General features: G+C 34.1%; 1 protein-coding gene across 40 annotated transcripts in view; it reads right to left on the bottom strand.

Moving 5' to 3' along the window:
- The window catches only part of RIMS1 (regulating synaptic membrane exocytosis 1), a gene marked incomplete at both ends in the record, with an annotated part of 215,022 nt that overhangs the window by 60,750 nt on the left and 137,883 nt on the right, over positions 1-16,389 (bottom strand). For 21 of the 40 annotated variants that reach the window (XM_081294576.1, XM_081294598.1, XM_081294615.1 and 18 more), the window contains one exon: positions 14,197-14,432. The exons of 14 other annotated variants lie outside the window; for them this stretch is intronic. In XM_081294576.1, coding sequence (XP_081150702.1) covers positions 14,197-14,432 — 236 coding nt within the window. The remainder of the gene's footprint in view (positions 1-14,196; positions 14,433-16,389) is intronic. 5 more of the 40 variants (XM_081294580.1, XM_081294614.1, XM_081294579.1 and 2 more) reach the window with 1 other exon arrangement.

The following is a 16,389-nucleotide window of genomic DNA, read 5'->3' as shown; positions in this document are numbered from 1 at the left end:
ATTAAAATCAGTAGTTGCACTGCAATCCTATCATTTGTGGCAAGTGTGGATGGTACTGGAGTGAGATAAGTCAGACACAGAAAGACAAATGTCACATATTCTCAATCATATGTGGAAGCCCAAAGTGTGGATTCCGTAGAAGTAGAGAGCAGGATGGTGGTCACTAGAAGTCAGGAAGGAAAGAGATGAGGGCAATAGGGGAAAGGTTTTACTGAAACGGATAAGTTCTAATGTTCTACAGTACATTGGTATGACTATAGCTCATGGATTATTAAATATTTTATAAAGAACCAGCATAGAGAAATTTGGGCTAGGAGGTGCAACTAAGTCACGCAGAATGCGTTTAGCATTCAAGAGGCCCTGAGTTCAATTCTTAGAAAACAAAAACACATATAGACATCCATCCATACTTGAAAATACAAAGAAAAGAGAAATCTGAAAGTTCCCAGTGAAAAAATGATAAATGTTTAAGAATATGGAAATGCTAACTACCCTGAAATTATCATTATATACTGCATACATGTATAAAATTATCACATTGTATCCCATAATATATAAAATTATGATATTCTAATTTAAAATCAGAAAAATAAATAAAGTCAATAATTGCAATTAATTTAGGACTAAATTAAAACACTTCTGGAAAAATTTTGCTTTAGAATCCTGATCATTGCATTTAATGAAATAGCATATTAAATTCCATGTTTTTTTCCTTCCTCTTTTTCTGTATAAAAAATTAGATAAGAATTTAAATTAATTATATTAATTATGATTTCCTCAAACAACATGATGCTTTTGAGTCTTTATTTTGAAAAAGACAATAAAGAATGATCCAAGGGAAGATACAATTTTATTATTAAGCAGTAAGGAAAGTCAAAGAACTTCAGTGAGAGTAAAATTATTACTTGGAAGGTAAATTTTTCCTCCTCTGATTTTGCTATTCATATCAATCTTCTCAGTAGGTCTCCAGTACATATTACAATTAGTATTTTTTCTTCAGTGATTTATAGAAGATCACAGAATCCTACACTACTCTGAAAATAATCTGCATGAAATTTCATATAATTATTTCTCAGGAAGATATTTTCTGATTCTTTTTCTTATTTTTCTTCCTTGTAAAAATAATTGAGCAACTGCTTGGCTATATTTCCTGAGCTAGAAGCTGTAAATAGAAATTGGCATTTTTAGCAGCAGGCTGGATCACCTGGAGTTGATTATCTCTGAGCTATAATTTTCCTGTGGATTTCTAATCAATACCCTTTCCTCTCTAGAAATAGCCCTCATTAAAGGATTTTCTTCTGTTTTTAGTGTCTATAATGCAGGTAGACAATCAACAATTCTTTCTTACAGTTTCAAATTCAGAGGGATAAAAAATTAAGATGTTAATTGATTTTGAAAATATTTCCCAATTCATTATACTTTTATATCACTGAATCATTACAAAGGGTTCCAATACAACTATATGTTTATTTATAAAAGTAAATTTAGTTATACACAATTTTTAATATTTTTAATTTGAAACTTTTCCAAGTATAATGATTGATTGCTGTCTGATTGCTTCTAAGAAGGTTTATAGTTTCAAAATAAAAGGAGTAGAGAATGTGCATTTACAAAAACATTCCAAGGTTCTAAGTTTGAATCTTGAATCTGAATGTTTTTATTGTCTTGTAGTTCTTGAAAATCAAGTCTGTTAAGCATCACCAAACTAAGACTAATCATTGTATGTACTACATTCTTTGGTTCTAAGAAAAATATGCTAACAATGTAGATGATTTGTAATAAGTATCCCAATGTGTTGGCCTGATATCAGAGGTTTACTTCCCAAAAAGGAATTCACAAGCTTACTTGAAAAGCAATTTGTAGTAGATTCCTCGTCCACAAGAATCCTCTGCCTCTACCCATCAATAAATGATCTTCAAAAAATTTGGATATTTTTGCTTGTCTTATGTAAGTATTTTCATATATATATATATGAATATATATATATATACATATATATATGAATATATATATATATATACATATATATATGAATATATATATATATACATATATATATGAATATATATATATACATATATATATATATATATACATACATATATATATATATATATGTATATATATATTTTTGTGTGTGTGTGTGTGTGTGTGTGCGGGACAATACTGGGGAATTAAACCCAGGGGCACTCTGCTATTGAGCTACAATCCCAGTCTTTTTTCTTTTTAATTTTGAGACAGGATCTTGCTATGTTGAGTCTGGCCTTGAATTTGAACTTGTGGTCCTCTTGTCTCAGTCTCCCAAATAGCTGGGAATACAAATGTGCACCATCGTACCTGGCTTCAGTTAATATCTTTATTAAACTTAGGAAAACCTTCACTAAATGAAGTAACATATGTAAAATAACACATGTAGTAACATATGTAAATAAATTAACTAATAAATGTAATGTAACAGGATGTTGGAGTGAGAGGAGGACTAAACAGCTTATGAAGATCGAGAATACAGAAGTACCCTTATCAATAATTATTTATCATTTCTGGTAAGTGAAAATTTTTATCTTTCACAAATTTTCTAATTAAATGCTATTTTATTTGACTTTTAATGCAATGATAGTTACCATTATCAACAATTTATTTACTGCCTCAAAATCTTAAAATGGTAGTTATCTACTCTTGTCTATAGAAGTGTTAATACTTACAAGCAATAAGGTGTCCTGCAAGATCAGAAAACAAAAAACAACCACCAAAACCAAAACCAAACCAAAACAAATAAACAAACAAAAACCCAGGGGAGGGGGGAATCTGATGCATGATGCATGGTTACTACTTGGTCTTATTTTATAAACAAGGAAGTATTTTAACTTGAGAATTTTTTTTAAAAAAAGTCTTATAGTTTATTTTTCCCCTAGTGGAAAGCTGAAATTTGGCTTTGAATGAAAAGATGGATTTTGATAGCCAAGAAGAAAGATTAAGAACTTCTCAGGTGGAAGATGATACTTTCAAAGGTTCAAAGAAACAAGACTTAAAATCGATTTAAGGCATGCTTTATGGACCCAAGGAAGGTGCGTGACTACAACAAAATGAGAAATAAATCTACATGTATGAGAAATAAGAAATAGGTAAGAATTATTTGCTTATGTTAAAAAAGTAGACATCTTTTCAATGTTCTGTTATACATCTCATTGGTTTCCCAAGTGCACCATACCTGCAACCTATACCATAACTTAAATTTTACACAATAAATTAATCTCTGTGGACTTTTATGTGACCTTTAAAGAACAATTGGGAGGAACTAGATGGAACAGGTTGGAGTGAGAGGAGGACTGAACAGCTTTTGAAGAATAAGAACACAGAAAACTCTTGCAAAAGTTAATTTTTGTTTTTTTTCTTCATTCAAATAAGCTTTTAAGTGTCTCATCCAGGCAATGTGCTAAGCCCTAGGGATGATAAAATGAAAGACATAGTCCCTGGATTCCCTTTTCTAGCAGGGTTGAGGAAAATCCTTGTATTACTTTTTGTGAGCCACTTCAAATTTTACAGCAAAGTTGAAAAGTGTCTTCTTTGGGGGCATAAGTTTTCACTCTGGAGAATCATAAGAGATGATGTCAACAGGGACATGGCAAAAGAGTAAACATGGGTACGTAAATGGAAGAACAATAAAGTCATAGTGTTAGGTAAATTAGCTCCTAACTCTGAGAAGCAGAGAACAATGGCAGAAATGATCATTGTTCATTAATATCTCCTTTTACACTGCTGGTATAAAGACCTTTCCCAGAAGCAGAGGTTATAACACTTTTTCTGGAAAGGACTTGATAACTAAATAATTTTGGCTCTGGGGTCTCTGCATGCAGCATGAAAGCAGCCACTGATAACATGTAAGTGAGTGGATATGGCTGTATTTCAAATAAATCTGTATTTATGGATGACAAAATTGAGTTTCATAATTTTCACATGTCATGATTATTATTCTTTATTTGATTATCTTAAACCGTAACAACCCCCCCAAATTATTCTTAGTTCATTGACCATAAAAAATGGGTTTTAAGCTAAGAGTTTGCTTACCTCTGAGCTAATACAGTAAAGTTTGGGTAACAGGGCAGGGTGGGGTAGCTGGTAAAGAGAGGGCCTAGATCAAGCTCTTGCAGATTTGCCTAATTAGAGATGAACATACTTCAAGAATCCATAAGTATGTGAGCAAGTGCAAATAACTGAGGCCAGGGGTAACATTTCACCAGGTCCTCGATGAGAGACTTGCCAGGAAGAACTTTGAGAACTACTGATTAAAAAAAAAAAAACACCTCAAATATTAGATCTCAAGAATCTGTATTCTACTAATTACCTGACACCTAATGAACAGATAAAACTATCAGCCAGATTAACATGACCTGGACTTCCATCAATGAAAAGATGTCACTGACACCTGTTCTTTTCTGCCCTTTTATTTGTTCCATGGAATTATTAGAAGAGTTTATTCTTATTACTAATGCTAAGCAATTACTATGTGGCAAGTATTTTGCTAAACTGTTTGTAAACAGTTTCATTTAATCTTCCCAACTGTCTTCTGAAGTAGGTACTATTTATTATTCCATTCTACAGTAGGGGAAATGGGGCTCAAAAAGGACTTGAATTATTTTTCTTCAGGAGTCTCTTCTGGATCATCTTCTCCTTCTGTGTTATATACTTACTAGGTAATGTCATTGACTTCACTTTCCTTTAATAGGCTAGTGATTCTCAAACTGCTTGGAAAAGTCTTTTCCATTGACTGTCCCAATTTCCACCTAGTCAGAATTTACAGAATTATATAGTCTTTTCTCAGTAATCACTTTCTTTAGTAGACGAAACATCATGCCCTCTTACATATGACATTCCCCTCTACCCTGTTAGCCACTAACTCTCCCATACCAAGAATTCATTCTAAGACCTAAGTCTCTATCTTAAAGTCATCCAATTCCTGGCACAAGTCTCCTGTGATGGTGTCCTAAGTAGTCTTTTTTAAAAAAAATAAAGCAGGCTAATGTTTACTCTTTAAAAGTAAAAATAAATAAGTAAATAAATAAGAATCTGTGGTTGTTTTAGAAATCCATATAAAAGGGCATTTCTGTGTGTACATACACTTGAATGGGATTGTGGTAAAGTGCTTAAAAATGAAAGCTCTACTTCAGTTTCTAAGAATTACGGGACCTCAGACAAGTCATGGAAACTATGAAATGGGAATAATAATAGTGCCATGTGGTTGTGTTTTATGGACTGCAATAATTAATACATACAAAGCAATTAAAACTCTGGCTGGCATATGGCAATTGCTCAATAACTTATAACTATTATTGCTAATGATGTTATCAGCATTGTTAATATAAACTCATAAAAAGTGTAGCCTTAATATACAATCACAATGAATTTGCAACTAGAGGTAAGACTGTGTGAATTTTATCTTCCATTTGCTTTTCTGTGTTAAAAATATGAAAACATTAACAATCAAGAAAATATCTTAAAAATCACTATGTACTTAAATGAAGGTGTACTAAATTTGGCCATCTGCTTATATATAATCAGAAACATTTCTTGTCCCATATTTTGCTACGATATCATATGACACCCATTCTGAAATTGCTCTCATACTTAAAAATTATCTTAGTAAGTTAACTTAATTATCACCACATGTAATCAGTTGAATTCATAGTATTGTGCCTTTTTCAAGGCACACTTGATAAATTTACTTTCTTCCTCTAAATCCTAAGCTACAAAAATTTTTAAAAATTCTATTCAAATCAATATTTTTTCTTTCAACTCAACTTAAAAGTGTATGTACAATTTAGTCAGCTAAACTCAAGATTTATAGTTCATAGCAAGCAAAAGAACAAAAATAGCAGCTGGAGTATGTTTGAAAATACTACTCCTTATTAGGGCATCTGCTCAGAAGATGAGTTACTATAGCTGAATTGAATCTCTATTAACAGTAGTGAATTCCAACACCAGACAGAAACAGTAAATAAAAGAACCCATGCTTACATTCATTTGATGGCTTTGCAGACAGGAGAATCATTTCTGGCACCATTATTTTGTGCTCAGGAAACAAAGAACATGAAACATTATGTTCCTCAGAATGTTTTTCTTGTGTTGTTAAATGAATCAAATAAATGAGGCACAGATAAGGAATTTAGATCTAAGCAAGATTTCGATCCACAGTAGCTTACAGTTTCTGAAAATGTTGGGGGGCACATATCCTTTGTTAAGTATTTTTTATTTCCATTGTTAATAATCAGCAGATCTAAGAAAATTTTCTTAAAATCTTCAGAGTCTGCCTAAGTTTTGTTTCCCAGCAGCTATAAACTTATTTTTGTAAAGCTAAAGGTAGAGAGTTTTCACAAACAGTTCTACACTTAAAACATAGAGAATATCTTGGTAGAGTGAACTGGTTGGAAGGGGAAGAAATAAGAAATGTAAGACATTCTTTTCCCTTAGGTAAACGTGCCTTCCCAGCAGGTACTCACTCAATTTATTTTATGGTTTGTGTCACCTGTGTGACTTTTGGTAAGAAAACTGAAAAGAGAACAGTTGAAGAGGATTTAGGATTTTGGGCATTTGGAGGCATAATTATTATACAGGAACAACAAGAATTTTAAAATAATGCCTTGAACTCATGGGGAAATAAGCTTAATTAAGCATTCTCCCTTGAGGTGTAAGTGAATTATATAGTTTTATCAGCATATGTTATTGTTTGACAGAAGAACAAGGGCAATATTTTTGGTTTCCACCAATGATTTAATCTTGAGAAGTCAATGACATAACTTGAAAATTCAGAAACTCTTTATTAACCTATTTTGAAATAAAACATTTATTAGTGTACTTCAAAATTAGAATATTTATATATTTTTTCCTAATGTAGCCTTGTAGGAAAATGAACACTATACAGTTTTTAAGTCCACGGGCAGACCTCCTGAAATGCTTCATAGAGATAAAAATGCAAAAGGAAAAAGAAAAAATCTTATAAGAGCCATATTCAAAATAAGTAGGGAATTTGCTCATTGCATTGGGTAATATCAGTAGATAAAAGAAAGCTAGGACAGAGCATCAAATTTCTGTAACAAGGAGAATGATATTTATGATCCAAAGAGTCAAAATAATAAATAGCATTCCATGAGCCCATGACAGGCAAACTTCTAAACTAAGCTTAAGACCTAGACCATCGTTTAGGGATATAGCTCAGTGGCTGTGGGTATTCAGTATGTGTGAGTCCTTTGGTTCAATCCCTAACACATCTCGTGTGTGTGTGTGTGTGTGTGTGTGTGTGTGTGTGTGTGTACATATATAAAGTCTCTAGAAGATCATAGGAATATACTTTCAAAGGATATTAGGGTGATTTCAAAATGCTGGTCAGATACTGGGGATTCAGAGAAGTAGGGAAGATACTCTTGAAAGAAAAGAGAAGCTAATATGGACTGGATATCTGCAAGGGTGGCCTTGATCCCTAGAAAATGCTTTTTAAAAATTATTTTTCAAATAATTTGCATTATCCAAAATCAGCTGAAACTTCAGGCCTTCTCATAAGTACTTTTTTTATGTGTGTGTTTGTGTGTGTGTGTGGTGGGGGTTGGTTACTGGGGATTGAACTCATGGGTACTTGACCAGTGAGCTACATCCCTAGCCCAATTTTGTACTTTATTTAGAGACAGGGTCTCATTGAGTTGCTTAGTGTCTTGCTTTTGCTGAGGCTGGCTTTGAACTAGCCATCCTCCTGCCTTAGCTCCCAAGCCACTGGTATTACAGGTGTGTGTCTCTATGCTGGGGCTCAGCAGTACTTTTGTTTGTTTCAATTAATTTCTTACATTTCTCATCCTATGTCCTTACTCTGTCTATTTGCTTCTACTTTATGTGCATTGGGAAGATCAAGGGTCTTTGACTCAAGCTCCTTTGGTTTTCAATACTCCCATTTTGATACTTGTCTATATTTTAAACATTTCTCCTTTTCCATCAAACCCAGGAAAAGAATCATCCTTTGCACTCTCTAAGAATAAACTTGTGCTCTTAAATTATCTCTGTTCTCTGGAACTTTACACCATTAACCAAAACTTTCTGTATTGCATCATTCAATCTCTTCATCTAGAGGTGTTTTTTCCTACACTTCATCCTGAAAACATTCTCAGACATCATTCTTTATGAGGTACACGCATGCGTGCGCGCGCGCGTGCACACACACACACACACTCACACACACACACTCACACAAACATCCCCCCCCTTACTCCTTAAATTCCTCTTTAGTAAATGTCTTTAGAATGGAAGAAAGAAGTACTGGTCACTGTTAATCTCAGTTCTTCCTAATGTTAAACTTCTGGAAGAGAAACTCATAATAATTGTCTCTATTTATCCATTTCTTTCAACCCCAGCCCCATCCATGTAAAGAGCCTTTAGAGATGGTGGGGCAGACACACTTTATGTTACTGAGCTACTATGCATAGCATCTGTGTCCTAGTTCCTTCTATCCATGACAAGGGCCTCATCCTGATTCCAATGTGGAGGTGGATGAGATGGTTAGAGCAGGAGCTGAAGCAAATGACAGGATGGAGAATGGGATGGGCTCCAGCCATGCTAAGTCCTATGCTGCTTCCTCACTGTCTATCTAAACCCAAGGCCAGGAAAATACTCAGTTCATAAATCCAAACATCTACTGTTCAACCTTTCTGTAGGATTAATACCTTCTCTTTAAAATCATTATCTCCCTTGGAACTATTCCTTGTCTTTGGTGGCTCAGTCTCTTTTCAGATCCTGTCCCATCCCTTTCTCCATAGTCTTCCTTCTTTCCTTGTCAGTTGTCCCTGAATACTGTATTCCACTTAGTCTTCTGCTGGGTCTGCCTTGGACTCATTCCTTTTCCTAAGTGAGTCCATTTCTTTCCATCTCTGTAGTGACTTCTTCAGCTCACTACACAACCATCTGGCATTTCACCCACTAGTATTCACCTCCCCTTCTTATTTCCACATGCTCTTTCTCACTGATTCTCTGCAACTGCCTCTAGTTCAAGCCTTCTGGAGTGCAACTGTTTTTCTTCTATTCTTTTAATTAAAGGTATCCTATCAAATGGTGAACAAAGATCCTTAAAGGGCTTTCAAATCCTTATCCCAAACCTATTTGCCAGTATAACTCTATTATAAATTTTTCTTTGCTCTAGCCAAAATGTACTAATGGACTGGGATTAATTTATTGAAATATGTTTGTGGTTTTCTCCCAGTACAATTCCTTCTTCTTTCCATTAGATTATTAGCTTTTTAATAGTTTCCATAAATTTATTTTATTATTCCTTGTTTGAAGAATTTTTACAGGAAAACAGAAGCAGCCAGAAGGCAGAATTGACCTTTTGTGAATGCCTCAATTCTAAAACAGATAGAGAAGGCTTTTCCAGGCATCTAAGCAAGCACCTAGGCCCTGCTCCATGCAGCTGTGGTAACACATAAAAAAGGAAACATACATCAGGGCTTATGACTGAAAGATGTCTTTTAGGTTTAGATTCTTTTACCAAGAGGGAATGTGGAACTTTTCTGTTTATCTGTGCCTATGTGAGATTTTTTTTCTTTACCTTTAAATATGTACCTATTATTTTGCTCATGGAAGTAGCCCCCAAATTTTGTTTGTATGAGGTGAACAATGAAGTTTGAGATCTCAATCTCCCTATGTGGAAGAAAAGCAAGATTCTGGTGAGTGTCAAAACAATAGGGGACAACTTACAGAGTTAGAGGATCCCAAGCATGGTCTCAAAGGAAAGGTTTTGAATACAGGCAAAAAAACGTTGATAAAGAAAAAAACATTGAAAAGGTACAAAATATCTATTATTAAATATGCATAGAAGCAATTTTAGTACATTCTTATTTGGCATATCATAATTGACTCCTGATGGTTTGAAAATTATAAATAAGTTCTGTAACATTTTCCACAATTAGAGTATAATTGCCCAAATCCTGCCGATATGTAGAAGAAATAGTCGTTTAACAAAAAACATCCTCGGATATAATGACTTAAGCAATGATGAGCTTGTGATCAGATGGTTGGCCTGTGGGCAGAGCACAATCATCTATCAGTTCTGTATGTTCCTTCCTCCTGGGAGACTCAGGTCCTTGATCAATTGTCTTCCAAATTCCTCTGGAAGTGTACATAAACAGCCCTGGATTTTATTATGTTTGGCATTTTATTTTACATTTTCTCACTTTAGTTATTTGGCTCATATGTGGCTCATGTGTGAATGATTTGATGGTACTTCTGTTTTCTGAATACTCAGCATACCTGGTATAGTACTAGAATTATGGTTTATCCATAATATAAAGTAAACTGAATAATTTCTATTTTATGAAACTGATCATATTTTATACCAATAGGTATTTTCTTCATAGAAGCTAAAAAATCTTATTCAGAAATCATGGTCTCAGATGTACAGTGTTAATTTGATTTAAGATCTGTCCTGACATGACCTATCCTTTGTATATAGGAGGAGCAGCCATTAGAATTACAGAAATCTTTCATATAGTTTTATTATTCACACAGATTTATTTCCCATATCCCAGGAAAGTAATCATTCAAAAATTTCAACATATAATCAGGGTGTTATTTCCTGTGCCCTGGAAGGTACTTCCCAGTGTCATTTTCCTGATTTATTTATGTTTTTGTTAGGCCTCATTTCGTCAGGAAGGTCTTTCAGAACTATATGAGAGAGTGAATCACCTCCTTTTATGTGCTTCCCCTGAATCTCTCTGACATTTGAACAATTCCCTTTCCACCTGGAATAATATATGTGACTTGCCCTATTATACTGTGTACCCTTGGGAGCATGGACAGTATTTCATTCATCCTTTTATTCCCAGCTCTTAATCCTGGGCCTGACATGGTGCCCACTACATACTAACCATACAGGTGTTTCATAAATATTTGTTGAACCTGATTTGAAATTTCTTATCATAGTGGTTAAGAGCATGGGCTCTGGCACTGGCATCTGGGATTTAAATTCAGGCCCAAGGCAGGCATGGTGGCATACCACTACTAGGGAGGCTGAGGCGAAAGGACTGCTTGAGCACCCACCTACCAATCTGAAGCCAGCCTGGGTGAGTCTGAAAACCAAAACAAAACAATGACAACAAAACAAACAGAAAACTACACATACAGTGAATAAATCCAGACCCAATCACTTATTATGGGACCTTTTCCAATTTACCTAGTGTCTTTATGTCTTATTTTCTTCAATTTCAAAGTAGGGATAGTGATCATAAGTTTCTTGTGACCAATAAGGGAGTGAACTTACAAGCACATATCCATATACATAACTTAAGAGTGCAAGTGAAAGGTCTAGGAATATAGACATGTTATTAGTTTTATTCACATAGACACATGAATATTTGTCATTCCTATAATATTTATTACCATAATTTCTAGAGTGAATTTAGGGATGATTCTTCACAGATCTGTGGATCCTTCCAAATAATGCCTTCACTCATTAGTGAAGAGAGAAGTACCACTGGTGGAATATCACACAATTAGTGAGCAAGCGAGGGGACAAGTTCTCATATTGCATACACAGGTTGGGTCACTAAACTATTAGAAACTAAATTCTCCTGTACATTCTTCAGTCCAAACTTTACCTAAAGTCTCATGCAATTCCAAAATATTTCTGATTCAAGGGCCTTTCCTTAGAATTTCCCTTTCCCTCACTACTTTCATACTTTCAACCTAATCCACTTACTGTTTAATAATAGGATTTTAGCTATGTGCTTGATTGGCTGACATTAACTAACATCAACAACGAGATTCAATGTTTGGAGACTTACTTGCTTATTCCACTCTCTTAGGTTAAAAAAAAAGTTATTCCCACCTCCATTATGAACTGTAGAGGAGATTTAAAAAATAATATTATTTATAGTTGAAACATTCTAAAGCAAATTAGAAATTAAGAGATGTGGAAATACCAGTTTGGGACATTCAAGGGGAGCTTTCTAATGGGCAATAAAAATGAAGGACTGTTTCTTGAATGATGAAGAATCCAGAAATACAGATTTGATGGCCACATGTAGAAGCTGAAGCAGTAAAAAATAAGACTCCTCATAGAAATTCTGAATTTTGGTGAATATTTACAGGAGTGATGAAATATAATCACAGATGGAGGAAAATAAATTAAAATCACAAATAGAAAAGAGAGAGAAAAATCAGGCTATTCTCTGAAACAAAGGGAAATGATAATTGAAGATTATCAACATTTGTCATCTGCTCTAGAAAAATCAGAAGAATGAACAGGTTATCAGACAAAAGGTAAAAATTATGGTGCAGAAAGAGAATCATAAAATTTTACATTGGAAAGTTAATCCATCATTACATAAGAAAACTGTGTTCTGAGAGAGGTTGAACTTCATTCCAAGAGTCACTGTAGGATAGAACCATTTTGCTACTTTGGCCTTTTTACACTCATATGTGGCAACCCAATCTCTGAAAGTATGGAAGTTTTTAGCCATGCAATTTCTGGAAAGATGACTTTATTTGAAAGTCAAATAACTGGGATACAGTGTAAACTAATAAAGCAAAGTGAGCTGAGTGTTTCCATAGTAATTATTTAAACCTTTTACCTACAAAGTTGTGCCACAAGTATACTTCCTATGTAACTCTAAGAGAACTTTATTCTATTAATCCAATACTCAACAAACAAACCAGTTATTTGTTTCCCTAAACAACTAGAAAGGAAACAGAGATGTGTGTATTGGGGGGAGAAGATAAGCCATCTCAACCTGCAGCATTTCACTGAGGAAGCCTAGGTTTCCTTGAGTGACTTCGAAGAACATCCCAGTTTCATCCAGGTAATAACGTATTTTGAAGTCTGAAGTCTAAGTTTTCTCTATACCCTACATCCCACATCCTATACTGCAGAGCATAATTACATCAAAACCAGTAACCAGGAACCACTGGTCATAAAAACAATCGAGCAACAAAACAACATAAATGGAAAAACACCTCCTACTCCTACTCTAAAGAAACCTGACCCTAAGGAGGACAAATGAATCTTCTTAACACTAAAAAGAGAAGAACACCTTATATTACTGGGTAGCAAAAAGGCAGACCTATCACAGGGATGCTAGTTATACTAGGTTAATTCTAACCTTAGGACAAATCATTTTTATTTTATACAGATAAAAATGTCATATGCCCTAATTCAATTTATAAATGGCTCAAAATTTCCTACTCTGTTTACTTGTCAATATATCCAGTAGAGTGCATAATTTAAAATATGTGCTTCCAAGAACACTGAGTAAGATATAAAAGATTTCATAGAGGCTTTCTCACAAGTAAATTTTGTAACAACAGGGATCTTGCTATTAAGGAACAGAAAATGGAACCATTGGTTACAAGAGGAGAAATGAGTTCTGACAATTTAAATTGGTTCACTATTTCACTTACCTTCAGTTTTACAAAGTATTGAGGACAGTAATAAATTATGTAATACATGTGTTCAAATATTACATAATTTAAAGCAGTCTTTTATTATATTTTACAATAACAAATAGTCACTCTACCTTCTGCATTTGCTTTTTTTATATATACCTTCAGGACATAAAGCTTTTAAGATTCATAAGCAGCAGAAAACATGTGAAACACAAATTTGTATTAAAACATTTTTCTTTGCAGGAATTCACTGACCCATTTTTCTAAAGTAAAACCGCTTCTGGGTTTTTACTTGCATTGAAACTATACCAAACACAGACCAATTATTTTCATACAGTACCTTGAAGACTATATTTCAAGTTGCACAACTGACCTTCTTTTCTATAAAAAAATATAGATATAGTCTGAATTGTAGATAATTGAATTATGGAACATTTTGAAAAAGAGAATCCTGTTGCTTTTCTTGCATATAATTCAATTTGGATCTCTAATATTTCTTTGCATTTCCTTGCACATTTGTAGACATGGCCTTATTTTTTTTTTTTTTAGTTTACAGGAAAATATTTGATCACTTTGCAGATTAACAAATGATACCTTCTTCAGAGAGCTGTGCAGAAAAAAAAATCCCATGAATTGAACAGATTTTCAGAGTTAAAATAATAAAGTTTCTTTGCCAAAGAAGAACCAAATACACCCTACATTCCCAATACCAGTTGTAGCATGAAGGTCAATTTTTGTCACTCCAGCAAAAACTTGAGATGCTTAAGTGGAACGCACCTCACTTACCTGTTTGGCTGAGTTGAGATGTGCTTCTACTTCTCCGAGACACTATGGCAACCACTTTGGCACTCAGGCTGGATCTCCGCTTCTTCCCACCTGCTCCAACGGTTCCCACAGCTGTGTCTGACTGGCTGCCGTCATTATGCTCCAGTGTGTACATCTCTCCACTTACACTGGTGCTCTTCGTGATGGCTCTTCCTGAAGTCCCCATCCGTCTGCCTTGCATTTTGGGGGTAAATGAACTATATTTACAAAGTAAAAACATATATGCGTCCATAAATTACAGGTCAGCATAACTGAAATTCTAAATCTATTTATTTCTGAAATAATCCAGGTACAGTTTTACAGGGAAAAGCCAGTCAAGTGCTAGACCTACAGCCACAGATACTCTGAGATCAAATCACCATCCCCCCAATGTTTAATGAACAGCTTGTGACAATGCCATTTCAACAGAGTGATCTATGGACATTTTAAAAACAGTGAACAGAAACAACCAATGCTATCAGTGGGGAGATAAGTGTTACTGACCAGTGAACCTCTTATTTTTAAGTTTCCTTAAAATACTTGCAAAAACTGACTCACAAGACCCTTACCACCACCTCATGTTTTCCTTTTCTATTTCCTGTTTCAAAGTGCAAAATACACATTAGCAAATAGAGAACCTTTAACAATGATGATGGCAGTCAAGGTGTGAGTCAGAATAAATCCTAATATTATGACAAATAAAAGTTATGAGAGGAATCTATGCAGCAAGCATTACCATTTAGGGAGGCTGAATTAAGAACTTATATTAAAATGTTTTTGTGAATAAATTTTGAGATATAATTTTTCCTCAAAAAAATAAGATATCTCTTAGATGCTTGAAATCATTTTTATATGGTATGAGGACAAGTATGACTTCCTAAATAATTTTGCACATTATGATATTCAATAATAAGACATTAAAGAATTTTCACTTCTTCTGTCTACCTAGACAGAAGAATTAGTCTGATTCATCTAATAACCCAAAGGTCATGATTTTAGCACTAATGTATATCCTACTCTTCCATTTCTTAGTCTTAATTTTTTTCTGCTTCTATTGCTTGAAAAATTATTACTATCATTTACATGAACCTTTCAGATGAATCCTTTCAGATGAAAATTAAGGCCCTCTGCTTTATAAAGCTTTCCAGTCTTTCTGACATCAAGACTATTGTCACCCAACCCTTTCTTTTTTATTTGTTTACTAGTAACACTAAGATTTGATTAATATATATGGGTATATATAGGTTATGCAACATCAAGTTTGCTGCAGCACCCTTTCCATTGCTCAATTAGCTGATTTCAGAATAGGTAATAAAGTGATTTATTAGTACGTAAATATAATTCTGAGATGAGTTCACTTTAAGTTCAAACAAAAATCCCATCATCATTATTTTATCTCCCTTTTCCTTTTTTGCTGAAAAGTCTCTTTAAGGAGACTTTTAGTGATACATCTGCTCATCCTTTTCTCTTCTGCACTAATTTGAGTCACATTTGTCTCTATCACTTCACTAAAACTACTTTTCATCAATGCCACCAGTCTAGTAGAGAAAATGAGCAACAGATAATGGTTTTATTGATTTAAGGCACATTATCCAGTTTTGAATCTTACCAACCTTATTTTAGTATTCTTAAATCTATTTGTGTATATAATTACATGAGTTTCTCAAATCATCCTTAGGACTACCTTGTCATTCTGGTAGTTTTCTAATATGTTCAGTAAAACTTCAGAATTTGCTATTTTTTCTGATAATCATGCTTTGATTTTGAGAACTATGCTTTGATGTTGTGGAAGTCCCATTAAAACAGTTCAAATGGACTCCCTTCTGCAGTAAATTAAGCTGTGTTGTCTTCATGGGCTCAGGTCTCCAAGCCCACACCTGCTTTTTTTTTTGGCCTAGATTTAATCTTAAAAGGCAACAGAATGGTTTTCTGTTTATGTTTTCTTATTTCCTACTTTGGTTTATAATGTGTGTTTTATTTTTGTTGTGTTTGTTTCTATTTCTGGTTGGTAACTTTGGCTCTGATTTTGCTTTGCTTGTGCTAATAATACATTCCCAACTGGTGTCAACAACAATAGGGAATCTATCTGCAGATTAAGTCTCTTTGGATGACAGACATTAGGGATATGTTGACATACGTTGACAGTCGGGTGGCAGATGACAGAAAATTTGGTTT

Source organism: Spermophilus citellus (assembly GCF_964194105.1).
Source record: "Spermophilus citellus genome assembly, chromosome: 5".
Lineage (NCBI taxonomy): Eukaryota > Metazoa > Chordata > Mammalia > Rodentia > Sciuridae > Spermophilus > Spermophilus citellus.
This window is presented reverse-complemented; position numbering and strand designations above follow the sequence as displayed.